The 21,264-nt window shown below is 49.1% G+C and overlaps 5 protein-coding genes across 5 annotated transcripts; 3 read left to right on the forward strand and 2 right to left on the reverse strand.

The window, feature by feature from the left end:
* Window positions 1-763: 763 nt before the first annotated feature.
* Window positions 764-10,097, reverse strand: FIESC28_09530 (uncharacterized protein; the record flags this gene model as incomplete). Its single annotated transcript, XM_031163666.1, has 5 exons — window positions 764-780; window positions 1,047-5,666; window positions 6,230-6,507; window positions 6,558-7,895; window positions 7,951-10,097. 5 exons carry the CDS (start codon window positions 10,095-10,097, stop codon window positions 764-766), a joined length of 8,400 nt encoding a protein of 2,799 aa, XP_031012269.1.
* A 918-nt stretch (window positions 10,098-11,015) lies between these two features.
* On the forward strand, window positions 11,016-12,789 carry FIESC28_09531 (uncharacterized protein; the record flags this gene model as incomplete). The annotated part of the gene is made up of 5 exons (XM_031163667.1): window positions 11,016-11,230; window positions 11,297-11,568; window positions 11,632-12,522; window positions 12,578-12,659; window positions 12,714-12,789. The coding sequence occupies 5 exons, from the start codon at window positions 11,016-11,018 to the stop codon at window positions 12,787-12,789; spliced, it is 1,536 nt and encodes a 511-aa protein (XP_031012270.1).
* A 926-nt stretch (window positions 12,790-13,715) lies between these two features.
* On the forward strand, window positions 13,716-15,299 carry FIESC28_09532 (uncharacterized protein; the record flags this gene model as incomplete). The annotated part of the gene is made up of 2 exons (XM_031163668.1): window positions 13,716-13,764; window positions 13,849-15,299. The coding sequence occupies 2 exons, from the start codon at window positions 13,716-13,718 to the stop codon at window positions 15,297-15,299; spliced, it is 1,500 nt and encodes a 499-aa protein (XP_031012271.1).
* Window positions 15,300-16,152: 853 nt separating this feature from the next.
* FIESC28_09533 (uncharacterized protein) lies at window positions 16,153-18,816 on the forward strand (the record flags this gene model as incomplete). Its single annotated transcript, XM_031163669.1, has 2 exons — window positions 16,153-16,618; window positions 17,687-18,816. The coding sequence occupies 2 exons, from the start codon at window positions 16,153-16,155 to the stop codon at window positions 18,814-18,816; spliced, it is 1,596 nt and encodes a 531-aa protein (XP_031012272.1).
* Window positions 18,817-18,870: 54 nt separating this feature from the next.
* FIESC28_09534 (uncharacterized protein) lies at window positions 18,871-20,912 on the reverse strand (the record flags this gene model as incomplete). The annotated part of the gene is made up of 2 exons (XM_031163670.1): window positions 18,871-20,822; window positions 20,873-20,912. 2 exons carry the CDS (start codon window positions 20,910-20,912, stop codon window positions 18,871-18,873), a joined length of 1,992 nt encoding a protein of 663 aa, XP_031012273.1.
* Between the last annotated feature and the right edge of the window lie 352 nt (window positions 20,913-21,264).

Raw genomic sequence — 21,264 nt, forward strand, 5'->3', positions numbered from 1 at the left:
AGGTATGGTCGTATGTATCAGAGTTACCACCAATTGTACTTTATATAGATCTTCACCGAAGAATTGGGACATCCCACGGCGGCGAAACTGATAGGTCAGGTAATACATCTGCAGTGCGACGCTACACGACGTCCGCGTCAGCAGTAAAGAAGCTTTCCCAAAAATCCAACATGGCATCGAGATGTGGTATTCCCAGTGAGACGGTAGACAGACATCCCCTCGAACCCTTGGCTGTGCTCGGTTCCTGCGGATTGTCTCAGTTTCTACCTCGTGATGAAGATCAAAGTTTGTTATACAAACTCAATCAGCTGTACGAGTCAGTTATTGTGTCCAACTTCAGGGTCCATATCGAGGTTGGTTCCCCATGGGGTTGAACTGGGGACCCTTGTTATCAATCTGCGCCGGCCGAGAAATGGACTTCGATCTTCGGGGATGGTTACTTGTCCGCTTATCACGATACGCGTATGCAAGCGAGAAGGGGATATGACCTGGGTTCAGGTATTGGTGGACAAATGGAAGCTGATTGCCGGGATACATAAGATGATAAAACAACAAGTTTAAACGAGGAGTATCTTGGCTACCCTCAGAGTATGAGAAGAGGAGGCATAAGAGACGAAATAATTCGGCCACTTTATGCTAGCTTAGACCAGCACTTAGGCTACTTTATTATGGTAACCTAAGCTTTAGAGGATAATTCTTCCCTTGCCCGCCTAGTTACCTATTCGAAGATGTACATCCGAGTCGCAAGTGAATGGCCGGTGTTTTATGCTGTCTCGCTTTCTAGAGCACCAGTAGCAATTATGAACTACTACAATGAGATAACAGGTACAAAGGTTTCCTCGCTTGAATTTACCAATTCCAACTCTCCAATACCTTTGTACATCGCTCATTCACTCTCCGTCCGACCTCGCCTACCGAAAACTCCCCAACCAAGTCATGGTGCGAACAGTCTATCGCGTCTACTTGGAGTGTTGGGCATCGTTTTGACCACCATACTGCCGACCCTTTATCCTCAGATTCAGCAGTCAACAAGCAAAAGCAAGAACCGAGGTATGGCTTGGTCTTAGACGGCTCTCGCTTGGTCAATGGGGAAATTTTGGAGTAATGTTCGTGAACCATCTGTTTCTGCTCCTGTCCGAACAGAGTGAGACCATACTCGAGCTCATTGTCGTTGTTTGCATATGACACATACATGGCTGCGTCAAGAAGAAGTAGCAAAGCCGGATATTCGTCATGTCTCGAATGCCAAAGTGAGGCCATCTCATATGCAATCAGTCCACCGAGGGAGTACCCTCCAAATATGAGAGTGCTTCCAGACGTGTTGCCTAGTCGCTCCTGTACATGGTCTAGATAGATCTCGGCCCATTGCTGAAATGACTCAGGTCCTTGGGCTTGACCAAAGAAGGGGTCGTCGAGAACTAGGACGTCGAACATAAGATCAAGAAATGGTACCATGGGTGCAAAGACACTGCCCTGGCCCCAAAGGCCATGAATTAGCACAATGGTGAACTTGGACTGGGGTCGACTGTACAGTTCCGAGAACCCTCTCGGTGACTCCAAGTTATTACTGATTTGTCCGTTGAGCCCTAGCTTTGAATCATTCTTGTCGCCGTTTGCTCCATTGCCGTTGCGCATGGTGGTTGGTAAGTCGGCTATCAGCGAACTAAGTGTCATTGGTGTAGGTGAGCGGACTAGATCCGACACATATAGTCGACAGCCAAGTCGCTGATTCAAACGCGATACCAGTCTAGCAGCCTGGAGTGAGTGGCCACCCAAGTGATAAAAGTCGTCAGAAATGCCAACATCATCCTGGCTCAGACCAAGGACACTTGCGAACTCATCACAAACTGCGCGTTCAAGTGCAGTCCGTGGAGGATCCCTAGGCTTGAAGGCTGATGAACTACCAGATAACGACTTAGAAATCACCAGAGTCTGTGCTTGCTTGGTCAACTGTGGACGGTCGACTTTGCCGTTATCATTTAAGGGCATAGCTTCCAGCACCCGAACGACGGAGGGTACCATGTACGATGGCAGACGTGCTTTGAGATGTGACCGAAGTTTCTCTTCGACTTGTCTCCAGTATAGTTGTTGCAGTGGGTTGTTCGTGAACGACTTCCAGTCTCGTCCTTGGTGGTCGGCCGGGAAGTTGAATCGAATTCGGGATACTCTTTCAGAAGAAGTGTCGCGGTAGAAAACAGCATCAATGCCACCATTCTGTGACGCCTGTCGAGCCCAGCTGATTTGGATCAAGTATCCTCTAGATAAAGCGATTTCATGTAAGTCCACAGCCGAGAGGGAGACTCCAGTGTCTATCGAAGTAGTAGCAGAAACGCGGCAATCTTCGATCCAGTCTGCTGAGTCTGTGCTTTTGCGGCCATTGCTACTATCAAGGTGTTCAAGCACACGACGCTCAAACACGATCTTGCTGAATGGAATGTTGCTGATGGCAACAATGTCAAGCTCAGGTTCAAAGTTTGTCTTAGCACGACCGTCGAGCATATCAAGGAGCGACTGGCGGGTCAATTGGTTCTTCTGAAAGTCAATCCACTCGCCGTCTGCAAGCTTTCGCACCAAAGGTTTGTTGGCCGACGTAGAGACAGGCTTGCCATGTATCACAACGGCATACCGATAACAGCTCAGCTCGTTGGTAGCCACCATACGCTTGGGGAAAATCTCCACATGTTCAATCAGATTGGGCAGTCTATCTTTGAGTGCAGTGAAGAAAGCCGGGTCGACAAGTAACTCCTCTTCCGCACGCTCGATAGCCGCCATATTCTGTCGAAGAGAATCGAGACCGATTCCGGCTTTACCACCGTGAAGCGCTTTGCTGACTTGGAACTCTCGATACAGGGCATATGAGCGCACGTCACCGATAAACAGTCTTTCAACACTGCCCAACTGTAGGAGATTCTCGATCGCCTTAAGTAGATATTCTGGTCCGGGGAAGTACTGAACTGTGGAGTTGATGACAACCAAATCCGGGTTGTTAGAACGAGGGCGATCGATAGAGGTAAGGTCAGTAACTGTGCCGACACGCACATCGACTTTCCCTCGTAAAGCCGGAATCGTATTGGCTGCTTTGTTCGCGAAAGCCGCCGCCTGCTCTGACAGTTCTAGACCAACGTAGCTTTGTATAGATCGGGGGAGGTTGAACAGGATCATGCCACTTCCAGTTCCAACCTCAAGAACATTCCTAGGCTCTCCCCCAGCGAGAAGTGCTGTCATGGTATCATCCAGCCATTCGTTCATCTCGTTCAGGTTGATGGGCTTCCAATCATACATCGAAGTCCACCCGACAAAGTCCCTTCCCAGCTTGTCAGTATCGATGTGGCTTTCGATATCAGCGTATGATGACTTGTCAAAGTGTTCTTTCCATGCATCGACTTGTCCCTGCTCCGATGTGTCTGCGCCTGAGGTCTCTCCATTCGTGTGACTACCCTCCCTCACATCGGCCTCGGAGATTGTGACAAAACTGACAAGCTCGACATCTCGATCACTCTTTTCACCAACTTCACGAACGACTGTCACAGCATCTATAACAGTCTCATCTGCCATCATCAGGGCCTGTTCTACCTCCGGTAGCTCGACACGGTGGCCCCTGATCTTGACTTGGTAGTCCAGACGTCCGAAGAATTCCAGCTGCCCATCGACGGGGCGGCACCGAACACAGTCACCGGTCCTGTACGCTCTTACCGGTTCGTGTCCTTCAACAAGGGTAATGTTGACAAACCGACCTTCGTCCCGGGCTGGGTCAGTGTAACCGCGAGCAACACCATCTCCAGTAACTAGGAGCTCTCCAATAACTCCTGGTGCAACTTGTCGCAACTCACGGTCCACGACGTATGCACCCGAGTATGCGACAGGCCGGCCAATCGGAACACCGTTGACATAGTGATCTTCTTTTCTCAATTGATACAAGGTACTCAGAACTGAGTTCTCGGTAGGTCCGTAAGAATTGAAGACACCTCCACGAACCAAATCCAATACTCTTCTCGCATCTTGGGTATCCAGTCGATCTCCAGCCGTAAATAGTATACGCAACGCTTCCAAGGTTGATGGAGAAGCGGAGAGACACAGCTTCAATAACGCCGGCGCTAACACCGCAACTTCAACACTCTCTTTGTGAAAGAGCTCTCCTAGACGGGGTGCATCGATAGCAACCACGTCATCAACGCATATGATTGTGCCACCGTTGAACAGAGGCGTGTATATTTCGGACGTCGACGTGTCGAAGGCAATGTTTGCTATATGTGCCACAGGACATGTACCCCAGATTGGTGAAAGAACAGCAGCAGCGCGTATAACGCCACGATGCTCGATCATAACACCCTTGGGTTGACCAGTTGACCCCGATGTAAACACGACATATGCCAGACTTGTTGCTGATGGTTTTGTTACTTCCGCGATGGTCTCAGACTGTCGGGCCTCGAAAATGTCCCGAATCGAGATAAGTGTAACATTTGCTTGTGGTAATTCCGGGAATACCACATTAGGACCAACAAGAATCATTCTATGACCCGGAGCCGCTGAAAGTATCGCACTAATGCGAGACGCTGGCGCCTTGACATCCAGAGGCATATAAGCTAGGTTGGCCTTGAGAATACCCAGGATGGCAGCGACTGCCTGACAAGAGCGTGGTGCCAAGACACCAACAAGAGTCTCCGGCGCAAGTCCCTTGTTTCTCAGCCATATCTCAATAATGCCGGAAGCTTTGTCAAGTTCGTCGTATGTCATCCGCTGGAATGAATCTTTGACAGCTATGGCAACAGGCGTAGCGATTACTTGACGTTGAAAGACTTGGATGATACTTGAGTCACGAGAGTAGTGAGAGTCGGTCGATATCGCCTTTATCTCAGGGGTATTTTTTCCGCTGATCCGCAACGAGGCAATAGGAGTCTGTGGTTCCTCCATCCCGCGGTTCAGGACCTCGTAGAAAACCTCGATGATGGCACGGATAGTCTCTTCATGGAAGAGGTCCGTACAGAAAGAGGCGTGTCCATAGAGACCTCCGGAAGCTTGCGACAGACGGAACTCAAGATCCAACACGGGGAAGCTGCTTGAACGCCTACCGGCTGTGTCCCCATTTGCTGTAACATGGGCTCTAGTTGGACTTGCAGAGTCCAAAGAAAATGCCATCTGGACCAGGGGATGTCGAGATAGATCTGACCCTTGGGGAAGTATCTCAGAGACGAGATCCTCGAATGACATTTGCTGAATGAGATGTTCATCCTTCAAAGTCGCATGGACTAATCGTACAACTTGCTCAAATGTGAGCTCGTCGTGAACTTTGATTCGAATGCACTGCAAGTCTCTCGACCTAGGAGACTGCTCAGTATCAACATCTTCCGGACTCGGGCTTACTCCAGACTTGTTGGTTCCAATGGTAGCATCTTCAGTACCACTGAGTCTGTATAGAGTTACCCTGAATGCGGCGAGTAGAATAGAAAGAGGGGGCACTTGATGGTCGTTGGAGAACCGCTGAAGGTGGTCGTAGAGTGAGCCGGTGATGTTGAGCTCCTGCTTACTGATATTGCTTGTAGAGAGTACCCCTGGTCGTGGCTTGTCAAGCAGAAATTCGGCTGGGTTGCTCCTTTCAAGCTGTCGAGTCCAATATTCCATTTGCCGCTCATGAGACGTACCGTTCCCATTGACTGGCAGCTTTGAATCTGGATTCATTGTTGTAAGTATCGCAGAAGCCCCGTTGTAAGCAATATAGAGTGAGTTAATGGATGTTTGATTTATTCCAAATTTGATATACTTGGAAGATAGTAGGAGATTCTCGCACTATGAGGACAAGATCTGCTTGACTATTGTTAATCAGCGTTGGCCATACAAACTCAAGACGGCACAGTCCTTGGAGGCTGGGTGCTTACTGGTCATATATCGAATGAGGCGCTATAGCCGGTGCGAATTCGAACCTCGGTGACCGAGCCTGGCCATGCGTACACACTTAGACGCCGGTACGGTCCTTTTACTACCTGTTGTGTACCTCTGCTTATGCATGATTCGAACGAATCTCAAGGGTTATGTACAGGCATGTCGACCAACGATCACATCAGATGAAGAGGTTCTGTTCTTGGTTGCAGCTCAGTCCTATTCCAATCCAGTAATTCTATTAGTCCTGTCTCTCTATGAAGCTCTCTGAGTCCTTATGTCTATCAGTTTAGACTCTGCATGTTGACCATCTCCCAAAACAATCCCCTCCTCGCCAGCAACTGCTGCGGACTACCTATCTCAGCTACAGATCCCTCACGCATAACACATATCACATCAGCATTCATAACTGTGCTCAATCGGTGAGCCACCATGATCGTGGTCCTGTTCTTCTTAACCGCTTCGATGGCTGTCTGCACGACTGCCTCGGATTCACTGTCTAATGCAGACGTAGCCTCATCAAGCAGGAGTAGCTTAGACTTTCGTAAAAATGCCCTGGCGATGGCGATGCGTTGTTTTTGGCCACCGCTGAGCATACTACCACCTGTTCCTACTGGTGATGCGAGTCCGTCGCTGTATTCTGTTAGTTCCGAGAGTGAAATGCGGAGGTGCGTAGTACTTACGGTAGGGAATTGACAAAGTCGAGAATATTTGCTTGACGACACGCAGCCAGAATCTCATTGTCACGAACATCTTGTCCCACAAGCCCAACTGCGATATTGTCCCTCATAGAAGTCGAGAAGATGACGGCTTCTTGACTGATGAGTGAAATTGCCTGTCGATAACTGTTCAGATCGAGGCTGCGGATGTCTTGCCCGTCAACAAGAATCTGCCCATGCTGTAGTGTATAGAAGCGCTCCAGTAAAGCAAGACAAGTACTCTTACCACTGCCACTCTGACCGACCAGAGCAAGTGTTTTACCTGGTTCAACCGAAACAGTGAATTGACTCAAAGCGGACTTGTGAGGACGTGAGGGATATGCAAATGAGACGTCCTGGAATTTCACCTGCCAAGGGTCAGGTCCATTTAGAAGATTGTTCAGTACTGCTTGCTTCCTGTGTGTGCTCTCGGTGGTAGGTCCCTCATCGCCGCCCGGAAGCGCGGCAATTTTCTGAAGTTCTTGAGCGGCGTGCATTGCCTTCCCAGCATCAGGGGCAAAAGTGAAAATGGATCCAGCAATTTGTGATCCCGAAATAAGGCAGACGAAACAGACGTAGACTTGGAAGGCAGAATACTCTCCATTAACAATCAGAATTCCACCATACCAGAAGCCCAGTGCGGCACACAAGTAGACGACCGAAGAGGAGGCAGCGTAGAGTGCAGACGTGACAAGTATCGATCGTAGAGACTTGGCTGCATGGTTAGACAGGAATCCTCCGTACATATCAAGGACTCGCTTTTCAAGGCCCAAGGAAGCCACAGTCCTCATTGATCTCACGATCTGACCAGCGTATGCAGCCGAGTCCACTCCACTTTGTCTGATGCGAGCGTCAAACGCAGCAAGGACTTGAAGACGTAGCCATCCGCAGGCCACAACGACTGGGATTGTTGCTGTACACACTAGGGCCAACTTCCATCCGACAGCGAGAGAGACAGCAATACCACTAATAATGGTAGCTGTAAAGGTCAGAATGCCGCCCATGACTGACCCGCCCATACCGGCGAGGTCATCAGTGCTTTTTGAGAGGGCATTGGAAAGTGCACTTGGAGAGTTCTTGGCTTCATCAAAGAATTCCATGCTTTGAACAGTTATTTTGTCACAGCAAGTTTCTCGGACGCGTTTCGAGAGTTTCTGTGTAGCGTATGCCAGAGTTGTTCCAACGCCTAACCAGAATACAAATCCTGCCGCTGCGAGAGCAACGTAGAGGCCAGACCACAAGTTTACATCTCTCCTGAGCTGGGAGTACTTGTTCTCAGGGAGGCCAATGATTGTGAGCAGCTTGGCAAAGAAGATGGATTCCCTGTCACATATCAGTCAGCGTGACGTTCAGAAGGATGAAGTCTGGAAGTACATACGCTGGAATTTCCAAGCCTGCGAGGATGGAGAATATGAGGCCGATCGCGAGAATCTTCCAATCTGGTTTACTCATGTCTAGCAGGAACGAGAGAGCACCTTTTTTGTTGGGTACAGATAAAGAAGGGTCTCCATTCGTTGTGTCTTCAACTTTTGCTGTCTCTGTGGCTCCAGCCTTTTCATTCTCTGGTTCTTGAGTAGCCCCTTGTGTTCCAGGCATTACATCTACCTCGTCGTCCTGACCGATTGAAGCACCGGCTTCTTTCTGGCTCTCTTCTTTGATCTGCTGCTTCTCGATTAGGTCCGCATACAACCCACTCCGAGCCATAAGTTCATCGTGAGTGCCCTGATCAGCAACCTGGCCTCGGCTCAGTACAACAATCAGGTCGGCGTTCCTGATGGTTGACAGTCTATGAGCAATGATGATTGTGGTGCGGTGTTTGGATGCAATGTCGATAGCGGCTTGGATGGCCTTTTCTGATGCTGAGTCGAGAGCAGAAGTGGCTTCGTCCAGAAGAAGAATATTTGGGTCCCGAATGAGTGCACGAGCAATTGCAATCCGTTGTCTTTGACCTCCCGACAATTGCATCCCTTTCTCACCAACACGGGTCTGGTAACCATTCGATGAAGCCATGATGAATTCGTGAGCATATGCCTTCTTGGCAGCATCGATAACCAAGTCAAGGCGCTTGCTTTCAGGTGTTTTGTCGTTTACATCTGCACAGCCGTACCAGATATTCTCGTAAATAGATGCATCAAGAAGAACGGGGTCTTGATCTACCAGTCCAATCTGTTGCCGGAGCCAGCGCAGATTGATTGACTGGATGTCATTTCCATCGACGGAAATTGAGCCACTGGTGGGTTCATAAAATCGTTCAACAAGACCCAAGATGCTACTTTTTCCACCTCCAGATGGACCGACAATGGCAGTCGTTTTGTTGGCAGAGAACTGCAAAGTGACATTGTCCAATACTTTTGCCTGGTCTCTAGAAGGGTAGACAAGGTCGACATTGTTCAGTTGGATGTTTCCAGATAAAGATTCCGGAATTTCCCCCTTATCTCCTAACGGATCCTGCGGAGATCTTCTGGATATCGTCTCGAACAAGGATCCAGAGATAGCGATACCGGAAACCAGTGCTTGCATGGAGGGAGCAATGCGAATGATGGCAAACATACCAATCGTTACTGCCAGTGTAGTCGATGTGATGGAAGCCACGGACGTCTCGCCCCTCGCCAAGAAGATTGATCCTGTCCAGAACGAGAGGGAGTAGATGAGACAAGGCATGGCGCACATAGAGGCGATCAAACAAGCGACGATGGTCTGTGCCTTTCGTTCTGCTGCTGCCGCTTCCTTTAGTCCCTGGGAGTACTTTTCCCTCACAAAGGTCTGCATCCCAAAAGCAGCTACCTGTCTGATAGCGCCAAAGGCTTCCTCCGGGATACCAGCCGCATGACTGTACCTCTGTCTCGACACTTTCTGATGCTTCACACTATATGAACCACCGACAGAAAACATGATAAGGATAGTAACGAAGAAAGGGCTCAGTATGAGAGCGGTCTTCCAGTACATGATGAAGGAAATAACGAAAGCAGCGCAAAAAGTGGCGACGGCGCTGAGCATGATTGATATTTTACTGGTGATCGCTTCCTGGAGAATACCCATATCAGACATGATACGGTTGGAGATCTCTCCGGGACGCAAAACATCAAAGAAGACCATGTTTTGGCGTATGACAGCCTCGAGATAGGCTATGCGTAAGGCTCTAGCGATACGGTCGCCGCTGAAGTAGAAGCCGAGGGTGCCCAGGTAAGTGAAGACGAAAAGAGCAATACTTAGGTAGACGTAGTAGAGACTAAAGGTGGAAATCTCGGAGCGTAGCTTGGAAGCTTCCACTGATCCGTTGCTGAAGCCATTGAATACGCTGACAATAACACCATAGATGACAGGAACAAGAGGATTCAGAGCACCAGCGATGATGGCACAGATGGAGCTTAGGCTGAGAATGACTTTATCGAGTTTCGTCGCGTAGATGGTGATGTTTGGCTTGGAGATTGGCTGGCCTGCATCATTCGGTAGACCATGTAATTGCCGCTCAAGAACAGCGCGTTGATGGTCGTCTGTAGAAGCTACAGCTTCAGTGGAGGCCATGGCGGGCGAGTGGCTTGGCCAGCGGTTTGTCAGGGGCAGTCAGAGAATCGTATACAATTGATACAGAATCATGAAAGAAGAAAGCTTGAGGATTCATGTTGGCCCAGCGCGTCAGTGCTGAATGAGATGAGTCAAATCAAGTCACACCTGTTGGTTGTGCAGTTTACTGTTTGTCAAAGGTCCCTTGCAGAACACACCTGGTAAAGCTTGTCACTGTCATTTCAGCATCTTTGTTCTGGATCTGGCAATGATTACAGGGTGTAAATGCTGATGACACCTGGTGAGACTCGAATTCGGCAACGTCCTTCATTGGACGGGCCCCAGTCTGTTATGCTGCAAGAGGAAGGTGTTTCTGTCAATGGGACTCCCTGTAGAAGGTCCCTGCAGTACAGTATCAACAGTGTGCATACCACTGAGACACTGACTATACGATCTGACTGCATCATTGATCAGCAGTGTAACACGCTCGGGCCGGACCATCGGTGGCCGATGAGACTACTCGACTTCAACGTACGAGGTGGGTAAGGTAAGTTAACATTACCTATTATAGTACGCGATGGGATATTGGGACGTCGTGTCCTGACAAAGGACGGCCACCGAGTTGTCAGGGAACAGCATCCTCATAGCAGAATTGAAGAGTCGATGCAGCCAATGGGCAATTACGCGAGTCCTTTCTCGTCACAGGATTCCATAGTCGCTTGCCTTGTATCTGTTGTGATGATACACTACCAAGATGAGCGCCAGTGACTGACGATGGAAAATCCCCGAGATAAGACATAGCAACGGCCTATCTATGTCTCAGACTATATATCCACAACGAGTTAGTTGCCAATTGACTTTAATTTATTTCATGTCTTGTATGTGATTGTATTCAACAAACATTCAGATTCAGAGACAACTCCAAGATATCCTTTCAACATGGCAATCGGATCACTTACCTCAAAGTCATACGCTTTCCCTCTCAAGCCCAAGGAGTATGCTGCAAAGCCCCTTCCGTCTCTGCAAGAATGGAAAAACTTGTGGGCAGCATGGCATCTTGTCACGACCAAGATGATTCCCGCTGAGGCGTTGATGGAGCAGCCAATTCCTCTTCGGAACCCCCTTCTCTTCTACCTTGGTCACATTCCAGCCTTGTGAGTAACGTCTCTACACCCATTCATCGCCCATATGTGGGGATGAGAAGACTAACATTTTCGAAGTGAAGACATTCACCTCACACGAGCTACTAACGGCAAGCCCGTCGAACCAGCCGTCTATCATGACTATTTTGGAAGAGGCATCGATCCTGATGTGAACGACCCCACCCAGTGTCATGACCACAGCGAACTTCCAAAGACGTGGCCTTCGCTACAGAATATCCTCGATTATCGTGATCATGTCAATCAGAGGATTATTGGCTTATATGATGATCCAAAGACATTTGGTAACCGAACTATTGAGCGGGCCATCTGGATTGGGTTTGAGCATGAAGGTGAGTCTTGACTACGGCCATATACCTCGTTGCTGTATAGACAAGATAAACTAACTAGGATAGCCCTTCACCTTGAGACATTTCTATACATGACTCTTCAGAGCCCCAACATCAAGCCTCCACCAGGTCCAGCCCCTGACTTCGCAGCTATGGCTAAGAAAGCCTACCTTGAACGTGTTGAAAACCAATGGTTCCAAATCCCTGCTCAGGAGTTTACTATTGGGTTTGATGATCCAGAGAGTGATGATGGCCCTGATCGGTTCTTTGCTTGGGATAATGAGCGTGAGCCTTATTCTGTCTCCATGCCCGAGTTCGAGGCTCAGGCTCGTCCGGTTTGCAATGAGGAGTATGCGACCTACCTTGTCTCAACCGGCAAGATAGAGTCGATCCCAGTTTCCTGGACCAAACTGCCCAACTCGGATATTACCGGAGTCGATGGCCACCACACCAACGGTAACGGTAACGGACTCAACGGCCATGAGCATAATGGTCACTCCACCAATGGCAATGGAGTCAAGAATGACGCTCTCGAGCAGTTCATCAACACCCACGCTATCAAAACTGTCTACGGCCCTATCCCTCTCGCCCTGGCTCTAGACTGGCCCCTCATGTCCTCATACCAAGAAGCTGAAGCCTATGCCGAATGGGTCGGTGCTCGAATCCCAACTCTACATGAGGTGCGCAGTATTCACGAGCACGTCGAGAAGCAGAAGAAGGCTGCTCTTCCGCATAACGACGTTGAGGCTGAGGATAAGAGAGTTGATCCTGAGGAGATTTTTGTTGATCTTACAGGCTGTAATACTGGTCTTCAGAATTTTCACCCTACTCCTGTGACTCAGAACGGTGGACGTCTGTCGGGTTTGGGAGATATGGGTGGTGCTTGGGAGTGGTCTAGTTCGTGGTTTGCTCCTCAGCCGAACTTTAAGCCTATGGACATCTATCCTGGCTATAGTGGTATACCTTCTACCATTTTTCAATCTTGATGTAGACTGACTTGCATACTTTGCAGCTGATTTCATGAAAGGAAAGCACAAGGCTATTGCTGGTGGATCGTGGGCTGTTCATCCGCGAATTTCGGGACGCAAGTCATTGTGAGTTACTCTCCCCTTTCCTCTCCGGGCTATGGTTATACTAATGGATTGCAGCTTGAACTGGTGGCAGGTAGATTATCCGTATCCCTGGGTTACTCCCCGTCTGGTGCGAGATATCAACAAGAACTGAGGGAGGAGCTAGTAAGCTGCAACTCGAAAGGAAACAACACTTAGACATATTTCAAATTGGGATTGTGGGATCATTCAGTAAATTGTATGAAATGACATGCTTATCCACCTTGGTTGGAATAGATAGACTGCAATATAAATACACTCTACTCAATCGTCATGACATTTGTTGACACATACTAAATGCGATGTGACCTAAATGAGACTGCTCTTAGATAGATTAAATCGATATCGCTCAACTAAATCACATTTTGAGTATAAAGTGGTTGTAGTTCAGTGCATCTATATTGTGCTGAAGTTCCTCTCTCTTTGGACATCAAACCGCCAACTTCATCGCTCAAAGCATGCTTTTCCACAACTGCAGGGTAGGCAACCCAGTCATCCACTTTCTTCGGACTGTCAGAAGCTGCGGCGTCTTGCTTGTTCATGGTCACTCAAACACACTGGGCATGCTCTTGCCACAGCCATCATTCAAAGACATATTCGATAAAAACATCCGCCTCCGACAACACCATAAGCTTGCACAGATCACGCGACCATAATGGGACCGGCGCGGCGATGGACTTGGTACGGCCCGTTCCGCAGATAGTGCCGGAGTTACGAATACAACTAATGGAAAATCTCCGTAGCTTGGCTGCGACACTAAGTCGCCGCTCAAAACATCGGGGATAAACCTGACCTGCATCGGTCCGTATAATGCATGACATGACCCCTGACGAACGATGGACTTGTCGAGGTCAGACTGATCATTCAGGCGGCCGATGCTTATGTTTCTCACCGACGTGCAGGGCTTAGCTTATACTGACATGAAGGATGATGATCAAGTAAGTTATGGAATCAACTACTAGTACCCCATAAACATCACCAAGAGGGTGAGTTACCCCAGCATATCAACTCCTTTACACGACCATACTACGAGTAGACGTCATGGCTATCCCCCACCGAATCTTGATCGTTGGCTCTGGTGTCTTTGGACGTGAGCGCTTACCATTCCCTGGGCACTGAGATCTAAGATCAACCAATTATAGTCAAGAAATCACTAACACCCTACCCTGCACAGTGTCCACCGCATATTACATGAGCCTCAATCAAAAGTTCTCCAAAAGTCAAATCATCCTTCTTGATGCCTGGAACTTTGAACCGGAATTTCCGTCTACTTCGGTACAGAACCCAGGTGCTGCAAACTCCGACACTTCTCGCATCGTTCGTCGTGCTTATCCCAAAGGTCCCTACGCCGCGCTCGCCTACGAATCTGTGGAGCGTTGGCGTACTGACTGGGGTGCTGATGGGAGATACGTCGAGCAGAGGTTGCTGTTTTCGGGAGAAGGAGGGCCTCTAGGAGCACCAAAGAAGAAGGGGGAGACTGTGAATTACGTCAAAGATGCCTATGCTACGGGGTGTGAGATGACACCGGGGGGCGCAGGAGCATTGGAGATTTGGGATTCACTGGATGAGATTCGATCCAATTTGCAAGGCAAGACAGAGGTTAGCAACGAAACAGGCCAGGAATCAAAATCAAGCCAGAGGGGGTTTGTTTCCAAAGACTGCGGCTACGCCAACTCAGGAGCAACCATAGAATGGCTACGACAAAAACTTATCCGCATGGGCCGGGTTGACCTCCGTGTCGGCCAAGTGCAGAAGCTCCTGTACTCAAACGGCGGAGCTCGCGTCAACGGCGTAGTCCTCATTGACGAGACCGAAATACACGCCGACCTGACCATCATCGCCGCCGGCTGCCACTCGTCCCGCATCCTCCAACTCCCCAACATGTGCACTGTCGAGAGCGCTTTTGTCGCCTACATACAACTGACCGAATCCGAAGCCCAGGAACTGAGGAAAAGACAGTGGCCCTTGATCGTCAACACGCACCGCGGAGTCTTTTGCGTTGGGCCGGACCAGGATAACTGCCTCAAACTCGGCCAGTGCTCCACCGGCAGCAGGGTTGAAATCCTTAAAAGCGCCCATCTCATGGACAGGGATGAGGCCGCTAGGCTTCGATCGGAAGCCGACTCTAACATTCAGCCCGACTGGGCAAACCCCAGCACCGGTTGGGGAGGCAAAGTCACCGACGACGACCCTGAAAGCCCGGCTGTCAACAAGGCACTTGCAGCGTTCCGGGGATTTCTCCTCGAACTTCTCGGCCCGCAAGATGATTTTGGGAGTCTCGACGTGTCGAAACGACATGATCCCCTGCTAAACAGTATTGCAGTGCGACCATTTACCCGTGTCCGTCGATGCTGGTACAATGACACCCCATCGTATGATTTCATTGTTGACTATCACCCATCCTTTGGGACAAGTTTATTTGTCGCTTCCGGGGGTTGTGATCATGCATTTAAGTTCATGCCTGTTCTGGGAGAGAAGGCAGTGTCTATTATTCTCCGCCGCCTGGGCGATGTTCCGAAGGCATCTTCACGTGAAGAGGCATCCTTGTTGGAGGAGCTGTGCCGTCTTTGGAAGTTTCCAGACCATCTAGTTAGTGAAAAAGAGCGTAGAGGAGCAAAGTTGTAGTTGGTCAATCAAGCTTTCGTTTATTGAAGATATCACACTGTTTCTTTGCCATCGCGGGAGCTACCTTTTGAAGACGAAGGATTTCGTAAAGATGTGCATGATACAAGTTATTAAACTGGATAAGCGAATGTTGCCCCATCCAAGGAAAAATAATGTCTAGCACACAGTAAGGAAACTCATGAAGCTGGGCTGGGATTCCTGACAAGACTACCGTGTTTGAAGAGATTCATCTGCTCTTACAACCTTTGCCCTGGAAGTACGTCCTCTGCAACCCCTTTTTTGTTCGGGGAGTTCGTGAAGTTTCCATGGCACTTGAGATCTCAAGCAAGACTGACCCTATGATATTGTGTCTTGGTATCTTGGCTTGTCAAAACTCTTGGCTACATGACAAAGGTTCATCTCCCCGGCTCACCAAGTTCTTAGGGTATCAGAATTGACTTACAAAGCATAAGAGATGAAATAATTTGATCATATTATGCTATTTTAAACTAGAACCTAGGCTACTTTGTTTCTTTAACCTAAGCTTTGGAGAACACTTCTTCTGTTGCCCACCTGCCAGTCTCCAGGAAGAACAATCTTGGAAGTTGTTGCCGTTCATCATTGGATACCTAGTGTTGCTGTATCTCACATTTCGGTGGATAGCCCAGGCTTTGTTCGGTGACCGAGTGTCAAAGGTTACTTGAACAACCTTGATATGACATGTCTACAGATTAGATGAGTCTCGCGGTTACCGCGTAGGCTATAAGTCCCCAGGCGAGCACCCGCGGATCATCAGATGAGTATGCATCAACAGGATCTTATTCCACGCAGTAGCATTCAAAAGTACCCAACATCACATAGACTACTGTACAACATGGCCACAGGTCCACGTCCGAAGGATTCAACCGCCGCAGAACCCTTGTTGGCTCCCGCATGGGTTAATCCCGACCTTGACAGGCTCATGGTCGTCCACAAGGAAGTGGTAATATCAACGACGGATGAAAATAGCAGTGATAGTGATAGCAGCACTAGCATAAGCACCAGCAGCAAAAGCTATTACAAGTCATGGGCAGAGTCCCTTGTAGATCTACCAGCTGGTGCCATCTTCGCCCGAATCAACGGCGTCACGCCCACGTCCAAACGAGACTACGACACCGTCCAGAGCGGTACCTCATCTCACTTCATCTGGAACTCGGACCTATACTACTGCAATCACTCGTGCTCTCCTACCCTCGAATGCGACACATCAACATGGGAGGTCAGGGTAAGCCGCGACCGTCCGCTCCGCAAGGGTGACGTTCTATCAGTCTTCTACCCGAGTACCGAATGGATCATGGCGCGTGAGTTCACCTGCTGGTGCGGCGCGGGGGAAAAGAGGTGCTGCGGGACTATCCGGGGTGCGCGGGACATGGATGATGCAAATCTGCGGCGGTATTGGCTGAATCGGCACATTTACGAGCTGCGTAAGCAGGGGGGGAGGCGAGGTAGTGCAGGAGAGAGAGAACGGTGATGATGTGAGGCGAAGATTGTAGTGGAAGATCTTAGATAGTAGTCGATATGAATTGTAGTTTGGGCTGTGTGAGAGCGTCATTCATTATTAATCAGCATATCTGTCAATCGAGATGATATTCTGTTTCACAAAGCCATTGCTCAGCAAGTCATGTAATCGCACAGCTATCTGAAACCGGAAGTCGCAGAATCAAGCTCATCTAGGACTGTATAAACAATATCCAAACCAATCATTGGGGCGTTGTTGCATAGACATGCGTAAGCACATAGCTATTACCTCCCTATTCCGTCTAGATCCAGGTGATAGATCGATGCTTGTTCATCCGTTCAAGCAGTCAGCCCCCACTGAAGGATTCGTGCAACCCCATGGTCCGCCATTTGAAGGTATCGTCAGCAAGCATAGGTAGATGTGAACCGAAGCAAGGGGCAAACCGGTGGCCGACTATATACTTGGAAAGCCAACCAAGTCAGATCTTTCGCTGGAGGTGCAGAGGACTCTTTTTGGTTCTCGAGGAGAGGAGTGATGCAAGGACACAACAACACCACTCCAGCTGGGTTTCGGCTACGCTCGGCATGCAACGAATGCCATGCCTCAAAAGTACGAATCTTCAGTCCGGTCATGTCACAGAAGAGAAAGCAAGACTGATATGATTGCGGTGAACAGGTCAAATGCACAGGCGAAAAAACGGGTTGTCAACGATGTCTCAACGCTGGTATGTACCAATTAACATGTGCATATGCGTTCTGCCAAGCACGGCTATCAGATTTGAGATTGACTTTTTCAGGACTAGAATGCCACTTTGAGATCTCTATGGTGGGCCGTTGTTCAAGAGGCCGTCGTAGGCCAGCGCGCAATTCGGACAGAGTGTCAATATCTGGTGCTTCATCATCAAATCCAGCAGGTGAAGGTGGCTCACGGGGACCGAATGTGACCACAGATCGCTCACACGACATGGAGCCTTCCATTTCCAATGGCACAGGACGACATCCTCGCTCTCATTCACTGAGTATGGGAAATACAGTTGACCGGACTGATGTTGGTGCTTCCCCTGCAGATGTCGATCTGCTACCCTTTATCGACTGGGGGGCATTTTCTGAGAACCATCAGCTCGGAATGGCAGCGGATGATGGGAGCAGCATTGACATGCTCTCGGATTTCGGTCAGTTCAATACTGATGACGCTCTCTGGACCAACATGGACAATCTAGACATGCCTAGCCCTTTCGAAACATCCACACCTGGACTGCCTATGGCCTCTACATTTACTACTACAACTCTACTAACGCCACCAGCATCGGCTTCAGGCCACGCAACGCGACCTAAATATCCTTACTCTTCCTTCGAAGCTGTATCAACACGTGTTAGCAGCAACGTCATGTCCCAGCTTCGACAACCACAGTCAAGGGGGCCAGGGGACGCTTCCACATCAGCCGGTCGACCAGGTATCGGTGTCTTTGTGAAGGTCTTATCCAACCTGGAGACTGAGCTCGGAATCCTACCACTTAGCATTGATAGGACGATGCATGTTGTCAACACAAGCACAAAATCGGTACACCGAGTGTTACAGTACCCGTCAACCCAGTTGGGAATTGCTGGACCTATGCTGGCACTTGTGTCTATTGACATGATTCTAATACTCATCGAAAGTATAATCTCACGATGGAGGGAGTGCAGAAGCACTGAATTGGGCCAACATAACTTCCAAGATTCTGGTTCTTTTCCTGGCATTCCAAGGCCAAGTGACAGCGGCCATGGTCAGCGCGATCAACTTCTGTTGGGTCACTACAGAGTAGAGGGCGAGGAAACAGATGTGATATGGAGAAACATTGTTATTACCGAACTTAGGCGGGTACGGAAGTTGGTACAGGGGTTGAATGGCCACCTTGACGATCCTAGACACAGCGTAAAGCTACCTGTGGAGCGATTACGAACTTCGTACACTCATCTAGATCATAGAGCAGCACGTCTGATGACAACACTGCAGAGATACGATCAGAATGCAGGAACGAGTATGGCGTCCACTTTCTAACAATGCATAAAAAAGAACGATTATAGATAGAAGCAAAAATGGTGCATTTGACAACTACTTGAACTGGTACCGGACTTCCTCTCGAACCTGTCTTGCAATATCCGTCGCCTCTTGACGACTCCTTCGAGAGAAGACGTTGAAATAAGCAACAAACGTGTTGCGACCCTCACTGGGATGAGGAACCTTCTGTCCGCGCTTGACCAAACATCCACACCGACTTACAAATGCTTCGAGATCAGGTCTGCGTGAGAACAGCTCTTTGCAGATATCATCCGAGTCAAAGATCCCTTGACAAGATGACGGAAAGTCGGCGGGGATGAAGACCATGGCACTGGTATACTGAGGGCCAGTTTTGAATGGTACAGCAAGCGCGCGAGAGCGAGTAGTGTCATTGACGGTGAGTAGGAGAGCTAGACCCCAGTAGTCGATGCCGTACGTGTGCTCGATGATTTGAGAGCCCGTCATGCCCAAAGGACGAGGATTGATCTCGATCAACCATGCTTTTGGCTCCTTGACTTGGTCATTCCCATTCATCATATCACTTGTCCTTTCGGTGAGTTCCATGCTACCGTTGGCTTGCTCCTTGTACTCGACTGCCGAATTCTCTACGCGCCCTTCGAGATGGAACACACCACTAGTAAGTCCCAGTGACAGCAATATGTCCACAAAAGTATCGCGTAATAGCTCAATCTCTTGTTTCGGTAGCTCAGATGGGTAAACGCTGCAAAGTTCGTGAAACGTAGACAGCGATCCAACCTTTGGCCCATTGACGTCCGCTGATTTGGGCAAGTCATCGCAAACTTCAAAGAAGAGGACTTGCCCATCTTGCAGAACGAGATTAACGTCAACTTCAGGTCCGTCACAGTATGGCTCAATCACAAGCTCATGACCATGTCGAGATGAGAAGATCGCACCAATAGCCTTTTTCAGGGCATCAGGAGAGTCAACACGATAGACTGCCTCAGAACTCCATCCTCCACACGGTTTGGCAATCAGGGGGTAAGATAAGTCGTCCCTCTGAGCTATTAAAGCGGCTTCTTCGGGGCTAGAGGCGTGATGTGCTTGATGGCCAGCAAAAACGCTGGTCTTGTACTTGTTCGTGGCGATCTGGAAAGCCTCTGGTGACGCTGCAGGAAGACCCAAAGCTATAGCCGCCTCAGCGACAAAAGGCCAGTACGTATCCGCAGTCGTCATGATGCCATCGACAGGCTTGCCGTACGACTTCAAAGCAGTGAGAATATGGTCTGTAAGTTCTGGCTTAGGCGGGTTGGTGAGTGTTATCGGCATAAATGCCTCACGAAAGCCGTCTCCTTCGTTGCTGGCGAGCCAATGATCCGCTTCATCCAATACCACCAGCTTGATACCCAGGGCTTTGGCTGCTGTGTACAGACCAAGTCCATCTTGGGGATGAGAGCTGTTTGCTTCAACGAGCACGAGAGTCCGCTCACGGGGTGTCTCGTGAATGAGCCAGGGGAATGACAGTCGATTGCCTAGCTCTTGTTCTAGCTCAGATGAGATGACTTGAAGGTCCGAGTTGGGGTCCGAGAAGACTAAAAGGCCTGCTACAGATTCCTTAAATATGTCTGACAAGCTGATTTCGTTTTTGTCCAATACAAATGGTGATTCTTTGTAAGCTTGAAGAGGTTGAACAAAGGATCTGACAACTTCCACATGTGGACAGTCGTGGAGGCGTAGAGGAATTATGTCGGATCGCGCAATGTAGCCAGTTGATCGTGGCACGATGAGTTTGATGAGACGCCTTTGACTCTGACTTACGGGTACCAAGAGTGTCTGAAGCAAGAAGTCATAGGCCTCATTTGACCCCAAGGATCCTGGCTCCAGAGGCGTCGATGTCCCCTCCTCGACCAGAATCAGTCGCAGACCCTCGTTGCAAGTTGGTGTTTTGTGTTGATGGAGGTTAGTGATGACCAAGTCAACCGATTGCCATCGGTATTCTTCCCAGTACGAGATATGTGAGACCTGCCAGGTGCTCCCACTGATCAGATCTGGAGTCTAGGTTAGCAAGCTATTGTTGAAACGAGAAGTGTGGGTTTACCTTTGTCACTCCATACTTGGATAGAAGGAAGTTCAGGCATTTTTTGTAGCATATTCGAGTTACCCGGAAGGGACTTGATAGAGAGTAATAATACAATCTTGTACAATACGCTACAAGTTTCTCGACGTATGTGACTTTGTTGATAGAACAAAGAACAACCCTGGAGCTGATACTCTGAGTCACCTCGCGTGTTTAGCTGTTGATCATGTACAACCAACGATCACGTAATCACCCAACTACTTAGCTAGTAGTCAAGTAATGTCTTTTCTTGCATAGTATCTAATAAGGAAGGACGTTGAAACAGAAGTGCAGTTTGACAGGGTCGTCGACAAAGGACAACTTAAACAAGTTAAAAGCCAGGTGTGAATTTACGACCAACAGATGTCGGGGAG

This window comes from Fusarium coffeatum (genome assembly GCF_003316985.1).
Source record: "Fusarium coffeatum strain FIESC_28 chromosome Unknown BRIP53273_contig_249, whole genome shotgun sequence".
Classification (NCBI taxonomy): domain Eukaryota; kingdom Fungi; phylum Ascomycota; class Sordariomycetes; order Hypocreales; family Nectriaceae; genus Fusarium; species Fusarium coffeatum.